Source organism: Podarcis cretensis (assembly GCF_951804945.1).
Source record: "Podarcis cretensis genome assembly, chromosome: 8".
Taxonomy (NCBI): Eukaryota; Metazoa; Chordata; class Lepidosauria; order Squamata; family Lacertidae; genus Podarcis; species Podarcis cretensis.
The window spans coordinates 55,044,860-55,062,708 of record NC_137177.1 but is presented as its reverse complement, the minus strand read 5'-3'; the positions used below and the strand labels follow the sequence as shown (position 1 = coordinate 55,062,708).

Genomic DNA, 17,849 nt, shown 5'->3' with positions numbered 1-17,849 from the left:
AACTGTCAATAAAAAGGTTAAAAACAAGTTTTTAAAAAACCAAAATATGAATGAAGTCAAATCTTAAAAAGGTCCATATTAAAATTGTTGTGCTGAAATGAATGGACTTGACTAATTTAGGTCCATCAAATTCAGTGGGTTTCATCTGGTTAGTACTTAGTTGAGTACAGCCTTCAAATTAAAATACATGTTGACATCTAAATACCCATTACGTTTAGCAGTATAGCAGTTGCTCTGTATGTAGAAGGTCTTGGGTCCAGTCCCTGGCATAAAGGAAAGCTGGGCTTGAAAAGGTCCATTCCTGACGCCTTTGTTAATTGCTACTGATGGTCAGAGAGGAAAATACTAGGCTAGAGAGACCAATGGCCTGACTTAGTTCGCTTCAAAGGGGAGCCATAGTCCAGCAATAGAGCTCTGCATGCAGAAGGTCACAGATTTGCCTTTGATTCTTTGGCATCTCAAGCTAGAAAGGATATGGAGGGGCAGGGCTGGAAAAATACTTTTGTGTAATGCCGTGTAGAGCTGCTGCCATTCAACTAACAATTTTGTCTAGATGGAAGAATGGTCAGACCAGATATATTGCAACCCCAAATGAAGTCACTAGTTTCTGGGCCTTCTCCATAAAACAGGGGTAGCAAACCTATGGTCCTCCAAATGTTGTTGGACTCCATTTCCCATCGACACTTGCCGGCTTGGTCATCAGTGAGGAATGATGGGAATTGTAGTCTAGCAACTTATGGAGAGCATTGTGTTGGCTTTCCCTGGCTTAAATTCAAGGCTGTTACAAATATAGTAGGATAATGCTCAGTATGTGTGATTACTGCTTATTTTTTCTCTCCTTTTAGTCACTTACCTTTCAGTAAACATACTTCTCTGATTTTTCTCATTCCACCCACTCCCTTCTTCTTTTAGGAATGAGAATGCAGGATGTAGAAATCCGACCTTTGAAATCTCCACAAGCGTTGCCCCCCAAGTATGGACACAACTTACTTGAGGAAGCAAGAGCAGAGATAAGAAACTTGTATGACTTTTCTATATTTCTTTATTTTCTGATGTCAACTATTTACTTGGTGTCATCAGTTAACTGACAGCCTAAAGGAAATTAAAACTGGACTGCATACGCCCTGTTCATTTACACTGGGCATTCCTTTAAGGCATGGGGTGGGCTCCTTTTCTCTATCCGAGGGATACTGGCTATAGATACGTAAGGAGTTGATTCATTCCTGTGATGACTCATGAATACTAATGCTTTTGGGCAGAAGAATCTTGTAGCAGCGTACCTTGGATAGTCAAACTTTCATGAAACAAACAGCAACAAAAATAGGGTGGTTTTTAAAAGAGAAAAGAACGGACTGTTAAAAAAGAAAATGCCACACACACCCAGTTTCACAGCATTTGAAGTTAATAAGCTCTCATATTGTTTGATCTCAGCTTTGAGCACCTGCGTCAATCACCTTTGATAGGAAAACATATGGTCACAGGAACTGGGGGCGTATATAGGCTAGTCAACTTAATAGGTACCAACTGTAGGCAGCTCACAAAATCTTTTTATTGTGGGGGAGACTGCAGTAAAGAGAGATAACAAGACACTACCTCCTGAAATGCCGTGGAACAAATCTTTGGTTGCCTCAGGAAGGATTTTTTAAAAGTCTCCTGTTAAGAATATTTTAGGAAATAAGAGTTTCACTGGTCTTCTCATATTTTGGCAATGTGTTGCCTAGGGATAATAAAGCTCATTTTCCTGCCCTGATATTTTTGTAATAACTGTTCCCCCCACCACTGCTTTGTAGCTTAAGTGAATGTTAAGTATTCAACCCCCCACATTGCACATCTGCTGATTTTCCAGTTGCCAGGACTTGAACTCACAACACATCTTGAACCACTGACCAGGGGAGGATTTTATCCATACACCTCTGTAGAGGTTAACGAAGCTGCATATAAGTTGCAAAAAAAATGCAATATAAAAATGTATTTAAAACAGATCTTTAAATATCCTAAATAAATACAGATCTTTAAACAGCAGCACGTAGATAATAACGTATCATAAAATGAATAATTCAGGCTTAGCTTATTATTATTTCCCTATGCAAAAGTTTAGGCATTATCCTATGGAATTGCTTTTGGTTAGGCAGATAGTTATCAAATTGTTCAGTGGTACATGGTAAACATCTTAAGCCTCCAGTCCTATACAGACTTATGTGAGTGTAACCATGTGCAACTCTAGCCATGTCTGCTTAAAACTCTAACCATGTCTACCTAAGTCCTGTTGCATTCAGTGAGGCTTACTCATTGAACTCAGTAGGGCTAATTATTGAGTAGGCATACACAGGATTTATTTGTTGAATATTTATTATATTTATTTGTTGAATTGATAGTTGCACGCCATATAAACATTTTTATATCCAGTGTTCCAGTGTTCACAGTTAGTTTCAAATATGTACAGGTCTACAGGACAAGCACGAATTTATTACAATACAACTCAAGAGGCTAGTTCAAAATAACCGTGTCTGATGGAAATCTCAATAATGAGCATATAACTTACATGAAAAATGTGTGGGTGACAGTATGTCATACAGTGAATTTATGCATATTCAGAAGCATTACAATTTATTAAATATCTCTTAGATCTTAATATCCTAATTATCTCTTAGAAGCTCCCATGGAGATCCCCCCCCCCAAAAAAAAAAGATCTTCCATGGTTAGTCTTTCCAAACTAAAATAAATGTTATTCGAAAAGCAGTATGGAGACTCATCTTGAGATGCCATGGAGTGAAACGAAAATACTTTGTACATGCAATTGATCGTTTTAGCAATCAATTGTAATTATTTTGACACAGTGTAGCAGCGTTCATGTTTTTCATAACTGGGAGCTAGCGAAGTGTTTATTTTATTTATTGGGGATCCTTACATCCCACCATTTGAAGGACAAGGTCCTCTCAAGGCAGCTTACAAAGGAGGGTAAAGCACCACATCAAAACCAGAATGTGTTACAGTTAACAAGAGCTTTTTAAAAACACCAGTTACAAAACATACTAAGTAACCAAACAATTAAACCTCTGTGTTGCAAACAATTATCAGTAATATCCAAGGCAACACAATGACCAAGTACAACAATGCAATATCAATATAAACTCTTTATATAGTCTATACAGAACATTGAACGATATGAGAAACCAAATAGAAAACATAGAACCAAATAAACATAAGTCTTATAAGTCTCTGAAAGTCTTTGTAGACTATGCAAGTCTCTGAAAGAAGCAATGGGTCAGATTCTTACCTGATGAAAACAAGGCATAAAGCTTTGTTTTATGATGTCCAATGCTGCCGAAGTGGTCTGCAAACAGACGTAGTGAACAGTGATTCCGGATATACCCACTGTTTCGTAGAGGACACTGTGGAAAAGTCTCTGTCCCTGAGGCCACCAACCTCATCCTTCCTAATGGTGAACAAGAAAATAAGACCCCTGACCTTGAGCATTTATATAGGCAGGCTGTCCTTCAAAGTGTGTTCTGGAGAACTCTCCACTTCTTCTGATAAGTGTCAAGTGGGTTATCAAAGCAAACATCAGTAATGATGGACAAACTTCCCTAAAAGAAGATCAGCTGGGTCTCGTGCAGCAGGTGTGGTTTTTCCTGGACTAGGAGAGCTTGACCACGGGTGTTCATGTGACTTCAAGGCTGGGTTTCCACAAGCTGCAGTTAGGGCAGAATGCGACAGCATGGTTGCTGGCAGGGAGTAAGGCCCTGTCAGCATATAGCACCTCTGCTCAGAGAGATGCACTGGCTGCCTATTGCTACTGGGCCAAATTCAGGTTGTTATTATTGGTATATAAAACCCTAAAAAGCTTGGGACTAGTTTACTTGCGGGATCACTTTACCCCATATAAGCCTACTTGACTGCTTCGGTCTGCGGAACCGGCAACGTTACAGTTGCCACATAATACTCATTCCGCACTTGTAAGAAATTGATATTTTTGCGTGTCAGCACCTATACTTTGGCACTCACTGCCTATTGACATCAAGCAAGTCCATTCCCTGTACGATTTTCAGCACCTGTTTAAAACATTTTTGTTTTGGCAAGCCTATCCAGATGTGTGTTTTATTTCTTTTCAGCGACTAGTTATTGGTTTTAATCACTTTTTGGATATTGTTAGATACTCTTTTGTATCAGTAATGTTAATGTTTTATTTTAGATTTTTTTAAAGCACTTGGGAGGGTTTATTTTTGTTTTTTGTTTGTTTGTTTGTTTGTTTGGTAAATAAATAAATAAATAAGGGCTTGTTCACACTACTGATAGATCAGTGTGGAGTCACTATAAACTGGATTTACTTCACTGCATTTGTGAGGCCCAGCACTTGTGAACTAACTTGACACCCTAGATCAGAATCCTCTGTGACAATGAAGAACAGCCTTAGAAAAAAGTTGCCCTGAGAAGAATTCCTAAAGGATGCAGGTGTAAATTTTGGGTTTCAATTTAGAAAGCTTTGTTGCCTTAACAAAATCTAACCTGTCATACCGCAGTTTCTTTGCCTGTTTCATATAGCCTTCTCAGCTATGGGTGGCTTCAGTGGGACCAGTAAGAAGTAAACCTCTTGTAAACATTTATATACCTGGCAGAACATGTGGTTCATTCTAGTTTCCCATTATGTTAAACATAAAGCTTTCGCTTTTTAACTGACGAACTCAAAGCACTTTGAATGTTGCAGAGAGAATGTGGTTGAGTCTCAACGGGCGCACAATGAGGAGTTGGCGCAGGCAGTGGAAACGCTCAGAAGCGAAATACGGAAGAAGGAAGAGGAGTTTGAAGAAGCTCTCCTGCAGCTGAAAGAGCAGCAGGCAACTGGCCAACGGTAAAATGGGATGGAAATGCTCTCAGCTCATAAGTTGAACCCAATCGTGTGACAGTAAAGTAATTGATTTACTTGCACTCGGTTTTATTGTGGTGCTCTTGCAAGCATTTGCATGGGGGACATCAGGTTATTACTTTACCTGTTACTGGCCAGATGATATACTAGGGTCGCTTTCTTGATGACAGAACTAACAGTGCCAATCAAACCCAATTAAATACATGCAAATGAATGGACCCCCATCATGTCTCCAAGGCTCAAATGTGGATGAGCAGAGTTGCTTACTAATGGGTGGGGGGTGAAGAGGTTATGAGAAGTGAATGCTGCCAATAGTGGGGGAGACTGGAACAATGATTTTACAAATTCCTGCACTGGTATAGCGTCTACAGCAAATTGGCAGCAGGATGTGATAGCACTAGAAATGTAAGCTCGGAGCCCAAATTCCATATTCCATGCTTGCTTGTTGCCACACCAGCTCAAAGTAAACTGCTGCAAGATCTCCCTCTCACACATGCACAGCAAAAAAAAAATCAACCCTGGATCATCCCAGCATAAAATCTCACCAGGATCATGCTGTGCAGAAGAAGCAATCTGGGCAATATGGGTTGCATGTAGATGGCTCAGGTCATCCCAGATTGTTCAGAACAACAGATGTTTTCATGTTGGAAAAACATGGCTTATGAATTGTCCATCTGGAGTCTTGTTTTCTTAACAACATTCCTAGGTTCCATCATTTGCATGGGTACTTTGCTCACGGTAATATATTTTAATTCTACTCAATTCCATTTTTGCATTCCCTAAGGTCACTTAATCTGCAGCGCTTTGGGTCAGGATGATTTAGGCCAAAAACATCGAAAGGCAAGATGGGAAGATTATCCAGTCAAAAGGAAAACCACTTAGTTCCTCTGGTTTTGCATGGCTAGCACTGGTGGCAAATGCTTGCAAGAAAGGGCTACTACAAGCCCTGGACTGTGTCGTTGTCTTCCCCCATTTCCTTTACCTTCTTCTTTTGCACCTTTAAAAAAGCGATTGGAAGCTACTTAGGCAACCTTGGTTCATTTAAAGCTCTTGGGCACCATAGCTCCCTCATGTACACTCCTTTGGGACTACCATTCCAACACCCTCTGGTTTTCTTTTTCTATGTTTTGGGTCATTGGGAGCTGCCCTACTTTATTTGTTTCTGCTTTATTTAGGTGTTTGTCTGCTTCAAGTTGTGGGAAGTTCTGAGCAATGTCAGTTTTTTCTTTTTTCAAATGGAAGTTTGTGCTGTTTCTTAGGTTTTCAGGTGTTCCTCAGGCGCCAAAAAGTGGGGAGCCCTGGCTTAAACTCTGGTTAGTGACAACAAACCAGAATCTGAAATGAATCTGTATGGTTCTGACTTTTTCTCACAAACCATCGTCTAACAAATGACAGTTCCCTGAGTTTAGGTGTAATGGGAAACTGTGGTTAGTTTAAAGTCAAAAGAATAAGCTTTCCACCTCTTTCCTCCTGGCATGCAAAAGAAAAGGAGAGGAGGAAAGAAAGTGTGAGAGCCTCAGACTCGCTGTACTTTGTTCTCCTGGTGGGAGACCATGGTTCCCCATTAGGTCTGAACACTGCTAAAGAGTTAGGCACTGTGGTACATACTAGTTAATGTCAATTGTCAGGAGACATTTGGCTTAGATCTGCATGTATCATAAATGCCATTCTTCTCAACTCCTTTTATTCAAAAATAGGGCGGGGTGGGGGAGAGAAACTCCTGTAAAATCTCTTTTGAAGCTATCCCTGCTATTTGTTTGATGTGAGAAACAAGATTCAGAAGAACATGAAATGGCATTAGAGTTTTTAGTGTTTAGCATCAGGCAAAAATGTTTCCTCTACTTGCTACATCTATTTATATGAAGGGTGCAATAAACCGGATTCCTGGTTTGCGAGCTTTTTAATCTTCTCTGTAAGGACAGTTGACTAGGTAATGGCAAAACACAATGGACCCTGAGTTTCAAAAGAATTAAATATTTTTTTTTAAGTATTTCAAGTTCTCAGCTGGTTTACAGATGTGTAAGCTTTGTAGTCTATTTTCTGGTTCCAGCATGGCACTGGTACAATTTATCCAGTCTGTCTATAACAGATAAGTATTAGAGGAGAAACAATGTATTTCAAGATGTGAGATTCTGTTCTGATGTTTATCATGCTTTATTTGGCATTAGCAGTTAAGATCAATTCAGGGGTTTCCTTTAAAACATTTTTTGGTTGAAATACATGCAAAAACAATAATAATGAGGTCACCCTGCACCGTTCAAGGGATAGGTTTTTGAAAGTATATCTGTAGTTAGCTGCGTGATGACTTTTAACAAGATTAAATAGTGAATTTTCAATTGAATCTCAGCAGGGAAAATATATAACAGAATCTCAGCCATATAGAATTTCGGTCAAGATGGTCATTGTTAAAGATACATCTGCAGCTAATTTGAATGCCAATCTCAGGGCATTATCTGTGTAAAATGCTAAGCCGCTTGCCTTGGAAATACTTGGAAAGGGGTTACGTTCCTGGATAATGCTCCACTAAACAGTAATTCTCTAGCACCAAAGTTTTGGAAGAAAGTGTTTTTTCTCTCTTCCTGTTGTAAGTATAATACTGCTCCTTTTACCATAGGCTCCAATGAAGTTTGATAAGAATAAACCAATACATCCCAATAATGAGTAATGTTCAAATATCTTCATACTGTAAAAACATGTATTTATTTAACAACCTATAATGTTAAATTTAAGGAAAGGAATTGTTTTAGATGTTCTACACACACCTCTCCCCAGTAGTGTTTTGGAATTAGGAAAGTGTGAAGGGTTTTAAGTTCTCCAAGGCAAAATTAACAAGGTGACTCGACTATTATTGTACCATAAACCTCACAATTACTTTCTTTTTGAACATGCCATTTTGTAGGTTAAGCATTCGGGACAATGTTGAAATGATTAAGCTCCACAAACAATTGGTGGAGAAGAGCAATGAATTTGCAGCAATGGAGGAAAGATTTCTTCAGCTACAGGAGGTAGGCAGAACTTCAGCTAGAACTGTAAACTCATGCACCAGAACTCCAGGTGGGGTTATGTACGGAATAAACTTGTTTAGAGAGGCACTTCTTTCTTCACCAAAAGTATGATACAGATCTGGAAATTTAAGACTTCAATCCTATATACACTTAGCAGGAAGTAAGTTCCCATGAACTCAGGGCAACTTACTTCTTAGTAGATGGTATGATGATTGTGCAGTAAATGAAGGCTAGCTAAGAATGTTTATAATACACTAAGAAATAAATGGGAATTTATACTAACCTTGCAATCTTATACATGTTTGCTCAGTAATTAAAAGTTAGTTGAATTTCAGTTGTAATTAGTGCAGAATCACACTCCACCTCCCAGGTTCTTCAAGTGCTGAATGGTCTTTCGCAATGTTAAGGTGCTAAGAGCTGCCTGATGCTTAGTTGGTCTATTTGTCCATCTTCTTCAGTAAAGCCTACCCTTTGCAGCATATCCTTCACCAGCCTTCAAACTGGAAATGCCAAGGAATTGAATTGGTAGGAGGTTTCTCTCCATAAAACATGGCCTGCTTTATTTCTAATCCTGATCAGCAAATCCCAGTGTAGCATTTTAGATGCTTCCTATACCTTCAGCTTAGATCTGCTCCCTCCACCAGAATTAATGATGCAGCCCATATTTGCATGCAGCTTTTGTGCATATCTCAGCATACACAACTCAGCATATGCAGACCTCTGTACCAGCAATACTACTGTCTCTTAGGATGGAAAATTTGGATTTTTTTGTCCACTGCTTATCATTATGGTAATATGACATAGCAGACGAAGCTGAAGCACCACAGCACAGCAACCACATTCATTTGTAAGGGAGTTATGGAGTGAAATTATTTTCAGAAGACTTAAATGCTTATCAAAGCCTTGCAAATTGTGGTGTGTGCAACAGTTTCCAAAGCAAAATAAACAGAGGTGCACGTTTTTGAAATGTTGAGCGCAGCTCAACAGTTCAGATGTCACACAGAAGTGCAGAATCAAATTTTAAAGAGACACAGAATTTATTTTAATTAAATCTTAATGCAGCTCCCTTGGAAGGAATTAAGAAGGCAAACGAAACATCAGCTGGTGGGTTAGCAGCAAAATGACAAGAGCTGCATGGACATATTTGTGGTCGGGTTCATTTTTGCTTGCTACTGTAGTGTTTTGGGTCAGCGTGTCCAAACCACAAGAACCACAGCAAAATGCTTTAATTGCTAAACAGATGTCTGTCTTGGTCCTGCTCATCACAGCTGAACTGGGAGTGGTTAGCATGCTGGAGAAGGGAGGAACACCCTCCACCCTCTTCGTTGCCATTGTGTAACTTAATGACATTGTGTCAAAAACATGGCAAGAGCATCTCCTGTTGACTGGATTGAGATTACACTTTAAAGGTTGCTGGAGGAAACCTTTAGACTCAATCCATCCAAGAATAGTGACCGCAGCCTAATGTTACTCACCCAGACCCAACTTCAGCTGCCTTCTCTCGTCTCCTCCACAGAACCAAAAAAATCTTAAAGCAAGCCACAATGCACTCATGGCAAAGGGGGACGAACTCAATTTGCAACTTAAAGAAGAACGTTCCAAGTGCCTCCACCTCGAGAGTGAGTTACAGGCCACAAATTTTTCAAAGCGACGCTTAGAAGAGGTGAGATCCTTGGGGGCAGGGGGTTGGGAAGAGCACAGTCTTTGCACAATCCTTTAAACTGGGCTAGAGAAATTTGCGTAGTATCCCGGACCAAGTCGTGAGAGGACTCCCAATAATTCAAACATTCTGGTCTTACTTGGCTTATGACTGCACAGCTGGTGGATATATAGCACTTAACACTCTGTTGTTAACCCTACAGTAGTATTTATATGCCTCTGAGCAGTCTTTGAACACCCATGTAAGATCAAGCTTGCAGTCGGACCATTTCAAGATGCTGCATTCATCCTAATACATGATGATTGCATTAAAGGTGGCAAACACCATCTAAATTTCACCTATAGACAGAAGCAACTTGCGAGATGGGGCCAAGCCAGTACACTAGCTTCCCAGCAGGTGAGTCACTGTTATTGGGATGAAGAGGGCACCGTGGTGCAAATGCACCAGAAGGAGTACCAGATTGGCTCCATCAGTTCTTTTGCACCACGTCAACCTTCCCACCGCTTCCCTCCTCTTCTTCTTGATAAGCAACAGCCACCTGCCAAGAAGGCAGCATAGCAGATCTGCCCCCACCTTGTGAGCCATCTCTACCTATAAAACAGGTGAAATGTGTCGACCCAATGCCTTAATGTTTGGTTGATATTAAAAAAGGAGAAAAACCTTACAAAAATAGAAATTGTCCTGCGTTAATGAAAACGTTTTGCAAATCTTGATTTTTGCACCATCCCAATCTGCCTTGCTCTTTTGTGACATCAGGGCAGTCACTGGTAATGTCAAAGCTTACTGGCCACTGACTGCCAGAAAGCACAACCATGCATGCAGCTATTCAGAAAGCTTTACTAGTGTCGGTAATGTTGCTTTTTAATTGCATCACTTACAACGTTTGTCTTCATTCCAGCTTCAAGATAGAATTAATGATTTGGAAAAAGAGAGGGACCTTTTAAAAGAAAACTATGATAAATTATACAACAGGTAAATTATAACTGATAACAGAACTCTCTTAACATTCCATTTCTCAGTTTATGTATGGGCTAAAATAAGCAATGCGTGAGTAGTGGCAGTTCAGCTGCAAACACTTTTGGATAAAACTGACCTATTTCAGTCTGGGTTCAAGCCTGGTTTGGGGACTGAATTGGCCTTAGTCGGTCTGATGGATGACCTTATTCAGGAGAGATGGTGGGGGAGTACAGCCCTGTTTATTTTCCTGGATCTCTCTGCAGCGTTTGATTTCATCTGGACTGTTGAGGGTTAGAAGCACTATTGTATGGTGTCTGTGAACCCCTGGCGGTTAACCTGCAGAGTATGATTTTTGTCCCCAGTGCTATTTAATATTTATATGAAGCCACTGGGAGTGGCCATTAGGAGATTTGGGGCAGTGATTATATGTTGACTGATACCATTTTGAGGTTTTCTCCTGCCATTTTAGACAATAAAACAAAATACCCAACATTATTTCCCTGTAACATCTGAATTGAGAGAGACTGTACATGTTCAAAACCAGTGCCTTGATAAAATCATGGACTGAATGAAACCTAATAAACCACACCTGCATCCTAACATGATAGAGACGCTATGGATGGCCAGTCATTGCCTCCCAACATAACCTACCTCACAGGGTTGTTGTGTGGATTAAATGAGGAGGTAGAAAACCATGTGCGCCAGCTTTAGCTTCTTAGAGAAAAAGACGAGAGATAAATGCAATAAATAGATGGGAATATTTATTTATTTATAGAGTTGCATATTGTAATTATGGCCTCTCAAAGTGATTAATAAAGCAGCTCTTGGGATCCCAAGACTGGCAGCACTCTCCTAAAAGGTCCTGTGCTGTTCCTGTTGATCTTTTCTACTGCCCGTCCCCCGCCTGCCCCGTTTTAACTGCTGACTCCCTTCCATATCACAAGCTGCTTTTGTAATGCTATCCAGTTTCTAAAGTAGTTTGCTCTGCTGTGTGGTAGGCAAAATAATCTTTTAAAATCCCTTGGACTCAGTGAATTAGTTTTGCTATTCTTTTGATCCTGGCCAGAGTTGAACCTGCAGGAGTTTCTAACAAAGGAAAATAGGGTCTCTATAATGCTGGGTGTTGTTTTGCAGCCTTGTAACAGAAGTCAGTTTAAAACATTTTTGCAGTCAGTTTTGGCAATACTTCCCAGCTTTAACTCATTAGCACAACTGCCCCTTTATGCTGGCCCACAGGCAGCATTGTCATGATACGATAGCAGATTGCAGTGGGTTGGTAGGCCTTTTTTTTCCCCCTTTTACTTCCAGCTTAGGCCTCAATGTCTCAATTTCCTTTTTTTTAAAAAAATGGACCCCAATCAAGAGCAGCGCAGGGCATGACTCTAACTTTTTCAGGTGCCAAAACGCCTTAGGCTGGCACTGCGACTGCACTTCATATTTATGTAAAGACGCTCTGAGGTAATAGTCTGTGTAAATTCTGTCAGCAGTGCTTAATATCACATAAATAAAAAATTAGGAGGCTAAACCTACTGAACATGAAATGAGACAGGGCACTGAATTCATTTTCTGGTGCCAAACAGAAAATTGAAGCAATTACAGTCAATTTGCAGAGGCTTAATGAGGAAACACCTGATCATGGAGTCGGTAGAAGGAGAACCCTCCAGCTGTAGGAGTGCTTTTGTTCAAAAGAGAACACAATTGTCATTGCGTTTTCTCTAAGGGGGAGAGAATAATATCCAATTCTTGGGGAGCAGAGAGAAAAGCTGTTGTGGCTTCAAAGTGCCATGTCCAGTTTAGCTGTCTGACTTGCTGATTTAGGGCATATTCATGCCATGCATTTACAGCATTATGACATCCTTTCAGGCAGCTGGTTCCAGTCATATTATGTTGAGGTGGAAATTCCAGAAGCCACTTTCCATTGACTATAAGAACTTGACCCTGTATCCCTCTGACCCTCCGTCCATACTAGGAGCACAGTGTGGTGGATGGTCAGCCATTTGTACATTACCCAGATGGCTTCAAAATGCAGCGGGGTGAAGTAAACTCCAAAGACATTCCAGGCAGATTCCAGTGGAATGCAATCCTAACTGCGAAGGAGATGATAGCTGAGCAGTAAATTTCAGAACAATTTTGTATGCCTTTAAAGTCAGCATTATGCGGATTAGGAGAAACTGGAATTCTACATTGCTCTAAGTTTAACCAGAGCCAGATTCTGAGGTTGTTGTTGGAAAATGTACAAATGACCATGAGACTTGAATGTACACAAACTTTTCTCACAAGTGAAAACTATACATAGCTGTATTTAAACAGTGCAGCCTGTACAGTGGTACCTCGGGTTGCATACGCTTCAGGTTACATATGCTTCAGATTACAGACTCTGCTAACCCAGAAATATTACCTCGGGTTAAGAACTTTGCTTCAGGATAAGAAAAGAAATTGTGCTCTGGCGGCGCGGCAGCAGCAGGAGGCCCCATTAGCTAAAGTGATGCTTCAGGTTAAGAACAGTTTCAGGTTAAGAACGGACCTCTGGAATGAATTAAGTACTTAACCGAGGTACCACTGTAATTGAAATCTCCACACTGCAACAGTGATGCAGTAGATGCAGGAGTTGGCCCTCAAGGGTAGAGAATGCTCTCCTGTCACTAGCCTAAAATGAAAGAATGGTGATGGTGATGATGATGATAAGCATTATATTTATTATTGCAATTTATTTAAATTTGTGTCAACTGAACCTTTAGGTGGCTTAAAATATGCAAAACAAATGTATGATTTAAAATGTGTAAATACAAATGCATATCATATAAAAATCTCAGGAACCTGCCTCTCCATTATAGAAAGCTGTATACATGAAAACTTCCATACGTAATTCAAAGCAGCAATCCCAATGAACCACATTAAAACTATTGACAAGAATAATAAAGATGCTAAAAATTACTAAAAAGACTGGGATGGGTGGGAACAAATGTCTTCACCTAACACAGAAGGCGCAGGCAAGCTCTCTTAAGGAATGCATTACATTGACAGGGGCTGTCGCCCAAAAGACCCCTTCAGTTGTTGCCCTCCCTCCACACTCCCTATAGATAGGGCACTCTGGGGAGTGCCTTTGTAGATGATCTTAAGGCCAGCATAGTCTTCTTTGGGAAGAGCTAATTCCTTCAGGTATAGGTTAAAGGTAGCAATTTGAATTGGGCCTGGAAATGCATTGGCTTCCAGTTGGATTCATTTTGTGATTTTGCTATTTTACATTGTTTTGAATGCACTTTTGTTGAGTTTTTCATTTGTATTACTATGCTATTCATTGCTTTGGGACCTTTGAATTAAAAAGCAATATATAAGTAAATCATAACATAGCATCTAAGCATGCAGTCTATTAAAACATTTTAAAGGAACGAGCATATTTTCCCGGAGCCCATTTCTTTATTGGATCCCTCTACCCTGTATTCCATTTCTCCTGAATTCTAGTTTAACTAGGGAGAATATATATATATATACACACACACACACACACACACACACACACACATATTAAGGAATATGTGGCATGCACATTTTGCCCATTTGAATATTTCCCTCCTCTTCACTTGTAAAGCCCCTGCAGAACAAAACAAAACAGAAATCTTGAGGCGATCACACACATCAGTGTTCTGGAGGAAGCTAAGTCAAGCCCTCCTCAGAGCTGCATGTGATTCTGGAACCACTGCCTCCAAAATTGCAAAATTATGTTAACATTGAACCATAGCTGCTACATTTACTGGAACTTGAGCATTGTGAGACCCCTGTATGGGGCAGTTGTTGTCGTTTGAGATCCCCATATTAAATGCAAGAACATTAAATAGAAGGTAAAGGTAAAAGGTAAAGGTACCCCTGCCCGTACGGGCCAGTCTTGACAGACTCTGGGGTTGTGCGCCCATCTCACTTAAGAGGCCAGGGGCCAGCGCTGTCCGGAGACACTTCCGGGTCACGTGGCCAGCGTGACATCGCTGCTCTGGCGAGCCAGAGCCGCACACGGAAACGCCGTTTACCTTCCCACTGGTAAGCGGTCCCTATTTATCTACTTGCACCCGGAGGTGCTTTCGAACTGCTAGGTTGGCAGGCGTTGGGACCGAGCAGCGGGAGCGCACCCCGCCGCAGGGATTCGAACCGCCGACCTTTCGATCGGCAAGTCCTAGGCGCTGAGGCTTTAACCCACAGCGCCACCTGCGGGGTGGGTAATAATGTCATTCTGTCCTTAGTACTGTTATATCTGAAATCAATAAAATATGGTGAAAGAAAAAGTAGTAGTACGCACCATGCATGCAGTTTTTTGAACTGTGAATCATTTGATAAACACTTGTGTTTTCTGGACACACCCCCCTTCCCCCCCCCCCCCCCAAAGGCCATCTTCTGTTCCTGGTTTCTTACTCATGTTAACAATGCAAGTTTTTGGTTTAAGGGTATAAAGTTGGCTTAAGAGTACAAAGATTTTTACTACATTTCAGAGGGGCTGTTTCATGATAGGAGAACCGCTGTTCTGCTGTAGCCGACATTTCTTTGGACAGGCAACTGCCTCTGGGCTTCCTTCGCTCCCCCCCCCTTCCCCCTCCCTAGGTCTTTAAAACGGATCAGGTGGGTCACTGTAGGGCTGTACACGAAAAGAGGTTTGAATGTGCAAAGGCTGCCCATGTTCGGAGTCTGTTGCTGAGGTTTCGAGTAGCAGATTCCTCTGGAACAGGCCTCCGGATTCCTTCCCAAGTCCCCACAAACTTTCGCCCGCTGCCAACTCTCCTGGCTCTGGAGCTCTAAATTGAGTCCAGCCCCGTTGCTCATCCCACAAACCCTTTCATGTCCCACGACCGCAGCCTGAGAGAGGCGCCTCGGTTTCAACAGCAGCAGACCAGCATGTGTTTACTTAATTCCTAAGACATGATGACAATGATCTCTGCCACTAAAATCGCTTTCTCCCCGCACTCCCCTCTTTATTATTTTCTGTTAAAGCCTATTTCTGAGTTCCTTACATGCCATATGTTGGTCTTTAATATAATTCTTTTTTGTCCCCCTCCCTCCCTCCCTCCCTCTCTCTCTCCATCCCCCCTTTTTTTTAATTCCTCAGTGCCTTCGGCGTGACCCACGACCAGCAATGGAAGTTAAAGGAGCAGCAGCTGAAGCTGCAGATTGCTCAGCTTGAGGCTGCTTTAAAGTCGGATTTAACAGATAAAAACAACATATTGGCCAGAATGAAAGCAGAACGAGGTATATTGCTCTGAAGGACATTGCAAGGTGTGCAAGCAAGTTTTCCATTTTTTACTCAGCTGAGAGCTTCGCAGAACATCAGAAGCCACCTTGGCTCAGGATGCTTTGCCCCCCTAGCCCAGCATTTGTCTTCTGTCTGGAAGCTGCTCTCCAAGGTCTCTGGCAGAGAGAGGGCCTTTCCAATCACCTGCTACCTGGTATTTTTACCTGGAGATGCCAGAGACTGAACCCAAGAACTTCTGCATGCTGTAGTTTCCCATACTTTGGTCTTTTAGGGAAAGGGCCACAGTTCATTGTTGAGTATCTGCTTTGCATGTCGAGAGTCTCTTCCTGCAAACAGGTTGCATCCCCTTATGAGTTCCATCAGGCAAGTCAACAGGGCTGTCAGTGGATGGAGTCATCCCTTCTCTTTCTGCCACTGCCTTCTCTCTCCTTTGGCGTTCCCACCAGTGTAGGGGATGGGCCTTAGCTCTGCAATCAATCACCTGCTTTGCATGCAGATGATCTCAAGTTCAATTCCCAGCATCTCTATGTAGAGCATGGAGAAACCCCTGGCCTGAAACCCTGGAAAGCCATTGCAGTGGAAAGTCAGTGTAGATGTTTATAAAAATATTTATATCCTGCCCTCATACAATATCTTGCCCTCATACAATATACAGCAATAAAATACATATTTTAGATGGACCAATAGTCTGACTGTATAAAGCAGCTTCCTGGCACAACTCCCTCTGGTGGTGTATCTAGATTCCCCTCTCACAAATATGCTTTTGTTTATTTTAAAATGTAAAAGTGTGTTGGAGTGCTAACACACATGTTTTTGCATAACTCATTGTTAGTCCCAAAGGCAAAATGGGGAACTTCTGGCCTTCCAGATGTTGCTGGACTTGAACTTCCATCATCCCTGGCTGTTGACCATGCTGGCAGGAACTGATGGCAGTTGGGAGTCCAACAACATCTGGAAAACGCTAAGGTGAGTTGAGTCAGGCCATTGGCCAGTGTTGCCCTGAATTCTGCTTTCAACATTGGCTGAGCAAATAACCCCTAAGAGCCAATGAATGAAGCATGGAGTTGGTACAGTATAAAAGAACAGCAGCCATTAAGCAATGATGCAATGGTACTGCTGGCAGTAAGTGACAGTACAGCAGAGGAAACAGACATATTCTCAGAGAGATACTGCTTTGGGTCATGAAGGTTTGATTTGGCAATCTTGGCAAGTAGTTTTTGGTAGGCCTATTGTAACCCTCATCTATAAACACTAAAAAAAACCCACCCTTATTTTAAAATCTAATGGATTTAAGGATCACTCTGACTGAATCTGTTTTCTGACTCAGCCACAATAGTACCATTTTCCTTCTTGTGTCTGAAAAGGACTAGAAACTTTAAAAGAAGCAAAGAAAACTATCCAGATCAGGAATCTGTCCTCTGTGGGCAAAATGGAAGCAGTACGTAAACAGCATATGAGCTGTGGGAAAGATGTCAGGAAGAGTGTTGATAAGCAGTGTGGGTCTCGGAGGCAGATAGTTTCTCCACAGAAGCTGATTTTGCAAATCCCGTTTGTTTCTCCTGTCTCTTTCCTTGGCCTTCAATTTACCATTGGTAGGCTGCCCTTTGAAAAGGCCCATGTGTTCGTTTAGATAACGCAGAACTGTTTTGGTTCCTTGCTTGCTTGCTTTCCTCCACCCCCACCTCCCTGTTCAATGTGCAGATTAGTTTCAGGTTTTGTGATCCTCTGGGTTAGAACATTTAAAAGCAGTTTAATGTTTAAATTAATTGCAGGCTTAAGAGCCTCTTTATTCCAATTCTTTTCCCCCCTTTTTTTCCTAACATGAATGCGTGGGTCAGCACCCTGTGCATATTGATTACAGATGATGATATTAGCACAAACGGCTTTTGACAGCTGTTTGTTTTACCAGTAGATTATCTTAATCTTTGTTTTCTTAAATCCCCATTCTTTTTATGTGAGCAGGCAAACACTCCGTGCGCACAATACAGAATCTTGTTTAAGTTAGACCAAAGGCACAAGTAGCTATGTTGTTCCATTAGAACAGTCCCACACAGAGTGAAACAGAATATTTCCATCTTTAGGTTGTTACTACAAGCTGCAAGCTGAGGGTCTTATCATGTACAAAAATAA

The 17,849-nt window shown here is 41.3% G+C and overlaps 1 protein-coding gene across 1 annotated transcript in view; it reads left to right on the top strand.

The window, feature by feature from the left end:
• RPGRIP1L (RPGRIP1 like) overlaps positions 1–17,849 on the top strand; it is a 74,335-nt gene that overhangs the window by 10,328 nt on the left and 46,158 nt on the right. The window contains exons 5-10 of the mRNA XM_079988977.1: positions 913–1,021; positions 4,706–4,849; positions 7,764–7,869; positions 9,386–9,532; positions 10,428–10,501; positions 15,576–15,715. Of these exons, the coding sequence (XP_079845103.1) occupies positions 913–1,021; positions 4,706–4,849; positions 7,764–7,869; positions 9,386–9,532; positions 10,428–10,501; positions 15,576–15,715 (720 nt within the window). The remainder of the gene's footprint in view (positions 1–912; positions 1,022–4,705; positions 4,850–7,763; positions 7,870–9,385; positions 9,533–10,427; positions 10,502–15,575; positions 15,716–17,849) is intronic.